At 38.6% G+C, this 11,389-nt stretch overlaps 1 protein-coding gene across 3 annotated transcripts; it reads left to right on the top strand.

Annotated features, from left to right (window-relative positions):
* Positions 1-370: 370 nt before the first annotated feature.
* b9d1 (B9 protein domain 1) lies at positions 371-11,346 on the top strand. Of its 3 annotated transcripts, none has more exons than XM_057817413.1 (7): positions 371-580; positions 723-791; positions 4,780-4,888; positions 4,982-5,078; positions 5,324-5,398; positions 8,480-8,547; positions 10,562-11,346. In XM_057817413.1, exons 1-7 carry the CDS (start codon positions 518-520, stop codon positions 10,720-10,722), a joined length of 642 nt encoding a protein of 213 aa, XP_057673396.1. In that variant the 5' UTR covers positions 371-517; the 3' UTR covers positions 10,723-11,346. The 3 variants fall into 3 exon arrangements, with proteins under 3 accessions (XP_057673396.1, XP_057673398.1, XP_057673397.1); XM_057817414.1 differs by having other exon boundaries at positions 377-580; positions 5,324-5,386; XM_057817415.1 differs by lacking the exon at positions 5,324-5,398 and having other exon boundaries at positions 373-580.
* Positions 11,347-11,389: the final 43 nt, after the last annotated feature.

The raw sequence follows: 11,389 nt of genomic DNA, 5'->3' as shown, positions 1-11,389 counted from the left end.
AAAAAGAAAAACACACAGGCCTCATGCTGCGGTGTAACACATACTACCATTTCGACTAACAAACCAGATCCTGGAACGAATTAAATTCATATGTAGAGGTACCAATATATTGTCACACCCCTTAAAGTGAATGGGATTTGAAAATATCATAATTTTTTTTTTTTCCTTTAGTGTCCCCTCAACTATTCTACACTGTGCATAAGCCAAACAGGGTCTTGGTAATAATTAGCCTACTTGTTTTTGGTTTGTTTCCCTGCACTTTCCCCCTGATTTTTTAAAGCTTCCGGTATGCCCGGTTTATAGTATTTGCTACACTGCTGCTACCTTGTGGGCATCAAGTGACATAGCTCTTTCTTTTGTGTTTCCCCTTAGTTTGTCCCTCATGTAGTACCATAGGGTGGAGCACGCGTCGCCTTAGCAACTGAGAGGCTTTGGATACCAAGACAAGCATGCTAAATGTAGCTTTTCAAACTATAGTATTCTCAAAACGAAATTAGATTTACCGATTCGAACCGGAATGGCTACAAGCAATCCATCTGTGTTCCTTCTCTCGGTGAACGGACAGATCGAGGGAGCGAATGTGAGTTTTGCCTCGCGATTAGCCTGATGCCAAACACTAGCAGTTAGCATCAACGATTCATGTCAAGCGTAAACCATGCCTGTGACACTGGGGCGTAAATAACTTCAGTTCATTTAATGAGAACGACGTGTTTTTCTTTCAGTTTCCTTGTTATGACGACTTGTACTGCAAATACTGCTTCGTTTACGGCCAAGACTGGATGCCCACTACCGTGAGTACCCGTCATCTCGAAATATGTTCACTCTTCTATAGAAAATAATTTTGACCCTTTCAGGGACAGTAAACAGCTATTCAAAAGTTGACACTAAACACCTTTAACCCTTTAACTTTTTGGTCATTTAGAAAAAATTATAAAAATTAAATATTAGCTTTTGTTATTAAACATTATTGTATGTATATATATATATATATATATATTTTTTTTTTTTTTAAATCAAATACGTTAAATCAAACAAAATGAATGAAATGTAAATTAATAAAAACGGAAGTACACACTGATTACAGCCCCAATTAACATGAATGTTGATTCATTATTATTTTCCTTCCATAGTATTTAACTCGATAGCCGTCCAATTCATTTAAACCAGGAAGACTGGCTGTGAAGGTCATCTTCCGCCTTCAATGGCAGCCAATGATTTAAATGAGTAGCAATTAAACCAGGGTTTGAAAAAAAAAACAAAAAAAAAAACAATTTGTGCACAAAAGGGTTTAAGTGTGACAAAACACTGTACAATCTAGAACAGGGGTGGCCAACCCTGGTCCTCGAGAGCCACAATCCGGCTTGTTTTCCATGTCTCCCTCCTTTAACACACCTGAATCAAATTATTAGCTCATCAGCAAGCTCTGCAGTTGCCTGATAACAATCCTGATAATTTGATTCAGGTGTGTTAAAGGGGGGAGACATGGAAAACAAGCTGGATTGCGGCTCTCGAGGACCAGGGTTGGCCACCCCTGATCTAGAAAATACGAGGGGTATTCAAAAAGTAAAGCACCCAGCATGTATTATACATCAAAAGAAAGGTACAAGTGTCAGAATTACATTTTTGCTTCTCCACATAGTCTCCACCTCGCTCAAGAGCTACAGTCCACCTATGAACGAGGGCATGTATACCAGTGTTGTAGAACTCAGCCGGTTGATCTCTAAGCCAATTCTTTACAGCAGTTTTCACTTCATCGTCATTGCCATATTGGTTGCCCTGGAGTCCTTCTTTCATTGGACCAAAGAGGTGGTAGTCTGACGGTGCCAAATCAGGAGAATATGGCGGATGTTGTATCACAGTCCATCCAAATGAAGTGATGACCTCCATGGTCCTGATGCTTGTGTGAGGACGTGCATTGTCATGCTGGAGGAGCACATTTGCCATGCCCAGGTTGAGCCGAACACGTCGAATTCTTGCTTTGAGCTTCCTAAGAGTCTCAATGTATACCTCAGAGTTATCTAATGGTTTACCCCTTTGGCAAGAATCCACAAGGATTACACCTTGAGAACCCCAAAAAACGGTGGCCATAATTTTGCCAGCTGACTTTTGGGCCTTGAACTTTTTGGTCCTTGGTGAATTCGGGTGATGCCATTCCATTGATTTCCTTCATGGTCTTCAGTACTGTTTTTAAATCACTGTACCCATCTTCTGACAGTACTATAGTCTATGGTATCATCCTTGTAGACATTTTTAGCCCATTGTGAATCCTCAGAGGGGTTTCTCCCCCTGCAACAAGGAATTCAATTACAGCTCTTTGTTTCTGACGAGCTTCAAGAGGGGCAGCCATTTTGGAAGCTAGTTTAAGCTTTAATAATCTGAAAATAAGAAAAAAAAAAACATATAACAATCGCAAAAAGGTGTGTCCTATCATGTTTTTGCCAAATATAAACAAGATTGGTAAAATTCTGTACGAGCAATGCACTTCAGTGCATTACTTTTTGAATGCCCCTTGTATGACGGAAAACACTCAGGTGACTTGAAGTTCCGCTCTGAGACCCCCAATTTGGCCAAATTTCAAAATTGTCCTATATGCATGTTTGATACATCAATGGAAAGCTTAAATTCTCAATTTTCTGAGGGAAGAGATTTTTTGAACAAGAGGGCATTAAAAAAAAAAAAAATTAAACAGCAAAACCCTAACTGAAGGTGAGAGCATGAGAGAGCATAATTAAAGACTCCATGATTTTAACCAGTGTTCTTTGTGGCAGCCTTTTTAATTTTCGTCTTTGTCTTAGTCTTTTGGACGATAATACTCATTAGTCTTAGTCATATTTCAGTCATTCCAAAATGGATTTGTCTTAGTCTTGTGTTTTCGTCAACAAAAACTAGACTAATTTCATCTATTTTTAATCGACGTTTACTCAAAATGTTTTCGTCTGTAAAATTCAAGTTTTATTCCAAAAAAAAAAAACTAAATAAATAAATAAAGGTTTCCAACTATTTTGAATGAACATTGACAGAAGAGCAAATATTGCAGCACCGACAAGGACAACGCCAACTTGGTGATAATACACACTCAGCAGGAAAACAATAGATTATTTTCAATTAATTATAAACACCTGGACGTAACAGACTTTATGTATTAAAAAAAAAAAAAAAAAAAGTCTTTAAGAGGACGCTCAACGTTAGCATTTTCCTAATGCTAACGCAAATGTGAATGCTGTGCTAACACCATGAATGCGTGATGATTCCCCAGCACAGACCTTTAAAGGCTAAACCAACATTGCATATCCTCTCTTGCCAAGATAAGAAAATAAATCTTATCGTGTGTGTTTCAAAACAAGCAAAAATGGAGAGGACACTGGTGAGTTGGGGGGGGGGGGGACACAGCAAGTCACATGAGTGACACAACCAGACAATGCAAGCTAACTACACATAAAAATGTCATACATTGTGAACATGTGACGGAAACTGGTGCATTCTCGGCTCGTTTTAGTCTCATCAGACGAAAACTGGCATTTGTCTCGTTATGTTTTTTGTCTCCCAAACACGTTTTTAGCTTGTTATCTTCTCGTCGTTAACATGAAAAAAATTGTTCATCGATTAAATATTTTTGTTACAGTCATCGTTGACGAAAACAACACTGATTTTAATGAGAGATTATCGTGTACTTGCCTCTATTTGATCCAAAAACTCCATGTAGCATGTATCACCGAGTGTCAAGACACAGCTGTGAATGGCCACAGCTGAATTTTTTAGGGACTTTATGGGTGAAACATGGTAATATAACAACGGTTGCGATGCAGAAATCAGACATCAAGGAGTGGTCGAGATTTTCTTTTTCATATATTTACCCTATTAAATTTCTTTTCTTTTTTTTTTGTCATTGTTTGGATCATTTATTTATCATCTGAAATATTGGGGAAAATGTGACAGTAACAAAACAAACAAAAAAAATACAATTAAGCGATACGTATGAGGACTTACGTGACTTATTATTATTTTTTTTTTAACTAAATATTAGACATCAATTAATCATTCTAAGCTAAAATTGACTGACATTTCGAATAACAAGTATAATTACTTACCTTCTTATGGCTGGGTTGAAACAAAATCGGTTGCGTGACATCTGTAAACAGGGGTTTCCAGGTTAAAACGGACTAATTTAAAATAGTCCGGGGGGTTATTTCTTCATGAATCTGCTATGGCAGCATATAGACATATTGTTCTATCAAACACAACAGTTCCTTTGGCTTAAACTAAAGAAGTTTATTTTAAAGAAGGGTGCAAGAGCAGAAACTGCTTTTTCAGCCTTGTCTGTTTTCCGCCATATACATGAGTAATTTTAACATTAGACTATTTGTGAATATTTAAAGTTTTTTGTTTGTTTGTCATAACCAGAGTTGCAGCTTTTTTTTTTTTTTTTAGACCGTGGTTCTTCTAATTTTTGCACAAATTCCAGTCACAACTTTATGGTCAGGTGAACAATTTAACAAGAGCCAGTGCGACAGCTAATCATTCCCAAAAATACACATGCTCATTTTTGTTTGGCACCATCAGATGGCTTTTATTTACTTTGGTAACGAATATCCTGTATTGGGCTACATCATATTGAGAACTATTTCTACTATTTTGACTGTTAAGATTATCAGTTGTGATGTGGAATGTTGCAATACTTTGCAGGTCTGTCTTACTGTTCCGAATTTGCATCTTCTACTTGCATCCAAAGAATATGTTGAAAATTCAAATAGGAATATTCATATGTTTGCCTCTCTGTAGGGTTTGGAGGAAGGCATCACTCAAATAACATGTAAAGGCAGACAGTCACAAAAACTGATATGGAACTTCCCACTGGATATAACTTTTAAGAGTACAAACCCCTCAGGATGTGAGTATCTCTCTTACACATAAAGACAGAATGATATCATTTCACTCAATATGATAAAATATAAATGTTTTAATATGTGTTGTTTTAACTTAGGGCCTCAACTTGTGTTGAGTGTGTATGGACCAGACGTATTTGGCAATGATGTGGTCAGAGGTTATGGAGCAATACACATCCCTTTAACACCTGGAAAGTCAGTGCTTCCCTTATCAACTCTACATCTTATATGATTATCACATTCAGAAAACGCCTGTTTTTTTTCTTGAATGTTCTTGTATTGCTATTAGACACAAACACACACCTGCCGCAACACTATAAACAAAAGCTGTATCAAAATATGTATCAAAACAGTTCTTCTCAGTTCTAAGGTATCTAGCAAGTGGTTATTGTATGCCATTTTAAATGTGTCAAACATATTCACTCTTTGTTGACCCTCAGACATAAAAGGACCCTTCCCATGTTTGTTCCTGAACCCACATGGAGACTTCAAAAGTTCACAAGGTTGGTTGACAGGTCAATATTGAACATGTGAGTTATACAGTGCCTTGCAAAAGTATTCGGCCCCCTTGAATCTTGCAACCTTTCGCCACATTTCAGGCTTCAAACATAAAGATATGAAATTTAATTTTTTTGTCAAGAATCAACAAGTGGGACACAATCGTGAAGTGGAACAACATTTATTGGATAATTTAAACTTTTTTAACAAATAAACTGAAAAGTGGGGCGTGCAATATTATTTGGCCCCTTTACTTTCAGTGCAGCAAACTCACTCCAGAAGTTCAGTGAGGATCTCTGAATGATCCAATGTTGTCCTAAATGACCGATGATGATAAATAGAATCCACCTGTGTGTAATCAAGTCTCTGTATAAATGCACCTGCTCTGTGATAGTCTCAGGGTTCTGTTTAAAGTGCAGAGAGCATTATGAAAACCAAGGAACACACCAGGCAGGTCCGAGATACTGTTGTGGAGAAGTTTAAAGCCGGATTTGGATACAAAAAGATTTCCCAAGCTTTAAACATCTCAAGGAGCACTGTGCAAGCCATCATATTGAAATGGAAGGAGCATCAGACCACTGCAAATCTACCAAGACCCGGCCGTCCTTCCAAACTTTCTTCTCAAACAAGGAGAAAACTGATCAGAGATGCAGCCAAGAGGCCCATGATCACTCTGGATGAACTGCAGAGATCTACAGCTGAGGTGGGAGAGTCTGTCCATAGGACAACAATCAGTCGTACACTGCACAAATCTGGCCTTTATGGAAGAGTGGCAAGAAGAAAGCCAATCCTCAAAGATATCCATAAAAAGTCTGGTTTAAAGTTTGCCACAAGCCACCTGGGAGACACACCAAACATGTGGAAGAAGGCGCTCTGGTCAGATGAAACCAAAATTGAACTTTTTTGCCACATTGCAAAACGATATGTTTGGCGTAAAAGCAACACAGCTCATCACCCTGAACACACCATCCCCACTGTCAAACATGGTGGTGGCAGCATCATGGTTTGGGCCTGCTTTTCTTCAGCAGGGACAGGGAAGATGGTTAAAATTGACTGGAAGATGGATGCAGCCAAATACAGGAACATTCTGGAAGAAAACCTGTTGGTATCTGCACAAGACCTGAGACTGGGACGGAGATTTATCTTCCAACAGGACAATGATCCAAAACATAAAGCCAAATCTACAATGGAATGGTTAAAAAATAAACGTATCCAGGTGTTAGAATGGCCAAGTCAAAGTCCAGACCTGAATCCAATCGAGAATCTGTGGAAAGAGCTGAAGACTGCTGTTCACAAACACTCTCCATCCAACCTCACTGAGCTCGAGCTGTTTTGCAAGGAAGAATGGGCAAGAATGTCAGTCTCTCGATGTGCAAAACTGATAGAAACATACCCCAAGCGACTTGCAGCTGTAATTGGAGCAAAAGGTGGCGCTACAAAGTATTAACGCAAGGGGGCCGAATGATATTGCACGCCCCACTTTTCAGTTTTTTATTTGTTAAAAAAGTTTAAATTATCCAATAAATTTTGTTCCACTTCACGATTGTGTCCCACTTGTTGTTGATTCTTGACAAAAAATCAAAATTTTATATCTTTATGTTTGAAGCCTGAAATGTGGCAAAAGGTTGCAAGGTTCAAGGGGGTCGAATACTTTTGCAAGGCACTGTATATAAGTTTGCCTTTTTGCACCACCACAATGGGTTTTAACTAAAGAAACCTATCCCAGCCAACTATGAGCATGAAGCGGGGCACACCCTGAACTGATTGCCAGCCAATTGCAGGGCACCAGTTAGAAGTCTATACATATCCAAATACAGCACCATTAAAATCCTGAAAAGTGAGAAGAGGGAGAGAAGTGGCTACTATTCCAACATAGGAAATTACATTATTTATTTGAATTTATTAAGCTTATTCTACACCTTGAATCAAATATTGATTTCCTCCTCATCATCATCATGATTGTGTCCATTATAAAACCTGGCATCTGACTTCTGGACCTAATTGTACATTAGTGCCACGTTCAAAAGTGGGGGTGGGGGACACAATATGCGATAAAAGGCTCACAATAACTATAATCTTGCAATATGGGAACACAACATACTGGACTGTCTCAGGAAATTAGAATACACAATATTCTAATTTTTTGAGACAGTCCTGTGTATATATATTATTATTATATTATATAATATACAATATTCTAATTTCCTGACTGTCTCAGGAAATTAGAATATTGTGTATTCTAATTTCCTGAGACAGTCCTGTATATATACACAGGACTGTCTCAAAAAATTAGAATATTGTGTATTCTAATTTCCTGACTGTCTCAGGAAATTAGAATATTGTGTATTCTAATTTCCTGAGACCGTCCTGTATATATACACAGGACTGTCTCAAAAAATTAGAATATTGTGTATTCTAATTTCCTGAGACAGTCCTGTATATATACACAGGACTGTCTCAAAAAATTAGAATATTGTGTATTCTAATTTCCTGAGACAGTCCAGTATATTGATACATGGGCCAGGAAATTGGTCTAACATATTGCTATTGAGGAGAAAACCAAAATATTTTTAAATGGAAAATAAAGTGGTTATTTTCTTGCACTGTTGCGGACAATCGGTCCAAAACTTTTGACAACCTCACAGACTATCAGAATATTTCAGGGCAACATATCTGTATATACAGCGGCACCATATACAGTGGGGAGAACAAGTATTTGATACACAGTCAATGGGAAAACCCATTGGCAGTGTATCAAATACTTGTTCTCCCCACTGTATTAGTGCAACATTCTTGTAAACAAATGAGTCTTTCGTAACTCATTGCCTGCCATTGACAACAACAGATATTTAATTCATTTAAACTGGGAGGACTTTATGCATTCACCCCTCCTAGACAAAATGAATTGGATTTCTAGCACAGTCAATGGCAGCCAATGAGGTAACAGACACTATTAATGACATCTTTTTAAAACGATAAATTGATTCCTGATGTATCGCATATATTTTCATATCTCTCATCAAAACCCATACATTTTCAATTTAAAAAAATAATAATAATAATTGTATTGACTCCATCTAAGATTTTCTTTTCTTTAGTTGGCTCTGGGGACGTCGACCAGAATACACTGACCCAAAAGTGGTAGCCCAGGGTGAAGGGCGAGAAGGTATGTGTTGCGGGATGGACTTTTTTTTTTTTTTTTTCCCCCAGCATCAATATTCAGAAATTTGACATTTGTTTGAAATTCAAACAAAGACTAATATTTCAGTTAGGTGTTCCAGAAAACTGAATAACCCCCACATTTCAGCAGATATTTAATTAATCTTTTCACTGGACAATATTGAAGAACTGACACTTTGACACAATGAAAAGTATTCTGTGTAAATCTTTTACAACAGTGTGAACTTATTGTTCCCTAAAAAATACAGCTATTAATGTCTAAACCACTGGCAACAAAAGTGAATACACACTTGAGTGAAAATACCCAAGGTGCAATATTACTTCACTCTCCTGGACATGCAGTTCACCACAGCTTCACAGGTTGCAACTGGAGTCCTCTTTCACTCCTCCATGATGATATCACGGAGCTGGCAGATACTGGAAACCTTATGCTCCTCTACGTTCCATTTGAGGATGCCCCAGAGGTGTTCAATAGATTTAAGGTCGGGAGACATGCTTGGCCAGTCCATAACCTTTACCCTCAGGCCCTTTAGCAAGGCAGTGTTCATCTTAGAGGTGTGTTTATAAAGTGTGAATACTATGCAGCAACATTTCCGGAGGGAGGGGATCATGCTCTGCTTCATTATGTCACACTACATGTTGGCCTTCATCTTGCCCTCAATGAACTGTAGCTCCGCAATGCTAGCAGCAATCTTGCAGCCCCAGACCATAACTCCCCCATCACCATGCTTGATTTGTAGATACTTGTCTTAGTAACCCTCAATTGGTTTCCGCAGTTTCTGGTCAATTTTATCTTGGTCTCATCAGACCACAAGACATTGTTCCAGTAATCCATGTCCTTAGTCTGCTTGTCTTCAGCAAACTGTTTGTGGGCTTCCTTGTGCATTTTCTTTAGAAGAGGCATTCTTCCGGGGCGATAGGCATGCAGACCAATTTTATGCGTATGGTCTGAGCACCAGGGGGCTAACCCCCAATACCTTCAACCTTTTGAGCAATGCTGAAAGCACTCTTGGTTCAGTGTCCATGGACAACCTCTGGACCTGACGCTCGTGAACCCATCTTCTTTGGCTTACCACGGAGAGGCGTCCGGTAGTCCGGTTAAATCGCTGGATGGTTTTGGCCACTGTGCTGCAGCTCAGTTTTAGGTTGTTTGAAATCTTATAATCTAGGCCATCTGTTTGGTGGGCAACAATTTAGATTTTCAGATCTTCAGAGTTTGAGACGAGTTCAACATGCCATGTTGAACTTTCAGTGACCAGTATGAGTGTGTAAGCCAGGGGTCTCCAAACTATTCCACATATGACTGCAGTGGGTGAAGGATTTTATTCCAACTAACCAAGACGACAACTTTTCAACAATCTGATGTCTTAAAAGTATATAATCAGTTAACTGCAATCGTTTGTTTTAACAGAAACCTCATTGGTTAAAGTCTCTGCTCGATCGGTAGGAAGAAAAACCAGGACACATAGTGGCCCTTGAGGACGGATTTGGAGACCCCTGGTGAAAGCTCTAATACCAAACTTAACACACCTGCCACCTATTCACGCAAGATCTTGTAACACTTATGTGTCACATGACACTGGAGAGGCAAGATCCCTGGGCTTAATTTCAGCATTTTAGTTTTGGGGTTTACTCACTTTGGTTGTCAGTGGTTTAGAAATTAATGGCTGTATTTTGAAGAAACAAATTCACACTGTTATATAGGCAGTACACTGACTACTTTTCATTATGTCAATGAGTCCTTTTTTTATTGTTGTCCCATGAAAAGATATAGCTGCAAAAATATGAGGGGTCTGCTCACTTTTGTGAGATACTGTATATTGAAATTTTCGAAAATTAGTCATGTAGCTTCACATCCTGCTGGGTCTGGGAGACTTGCCCCCCCCTTTTTTTTTTAAATACTGTATTTACATTCTGTATGCTACAAGTGAAGAATAAGAGCAAAAAGAATGAATTTGTGTCTCAGCATTAATTACCCGTTTTTTTGTTGTTTGTTACAGTGACAAGGGTTTGCTCCCAAGGATTTGTTACAGTCATCTTCAACATCATAATGAAGGACATGAAAAAACTGGGCTATGATTCTGGGCCATCCACTTCCTCAAACGCACAACCATGTGGCACCGCCTCTGGCTGGTCAACAGAGGAACAGACCAATTTGTGATCACATAGGGCAGGGTGTTCAGACTTTTTTTTTTCCTCAAAGGCGACCTTTCAGAGGAATCCAAAGATGCAAAGCCAGCTTGAAGTCCTTCCACTTTCATTTCTTAAATAGAGGACTGGAATGGGGTTAAAAAAAAAAAAAATCAGGTTTTTAAAATGTATTTTAAGTGTTAACTCATTGGATGCCATTGACGAGAACCCCCACCCCCACCCATCTGTCATCTGTGGCCGTCAATGGTGCTGAAACATTCAATACCAGCCTTCCCAGTAAAATGGATTTGATGTCAATCACTGGCAATGAATGAGTTAAAAGCAACAAGATTATCCAGAGGGTTAAGGATCCCATTGGTTTTTTATGTATGTAAAACAAAATACCAACATTCTAGTTTATTATATTGAGTTCAACATGTCAGGTTTTGAGCTAACGAAGAGGTGCTGTTTACCTAGCTCTATCTAGTGTTAAAGCTGAGAACTGCAACAATGTAGGCTGAATTGAAGTTTCTCCTGCAGGCCATATTCAATGCTATTTTCATAATTTGCTGCGGACCGTAGTTTGGACACCCCAACTTTGTCAATTTCTCTTGACCAGCCTTACATTGTTTACTAACACAGACGTCAAACTGATCGTGACTGCTTGTTTTTGCTAAAACTGTAAATACTTTTGTAAA

The sequence above is a fragment of the Corythoichthys intestinalis genome, chromosome 16 (assembly GCF_030265065.1).
Source record: "Corythoichthys intestinalis isolate RoL2023-P3 chromosome 16, ASM3026506v1, whole genome shotgun sequence".
Classification (NCBI taxonomy): domain Eukaryota; kingdom Metazoa; phylum Chordata; class Actinopteri; order Syngnathiformes; family Syngnathidae; genus Corythoichthys; species Corythoichthys intestinalis.
The sequence above is the reverse complement of the archived record's forward strand: the minus strand, read 5'-3'. Positions and strand labels throughout refer to the sequence as shown.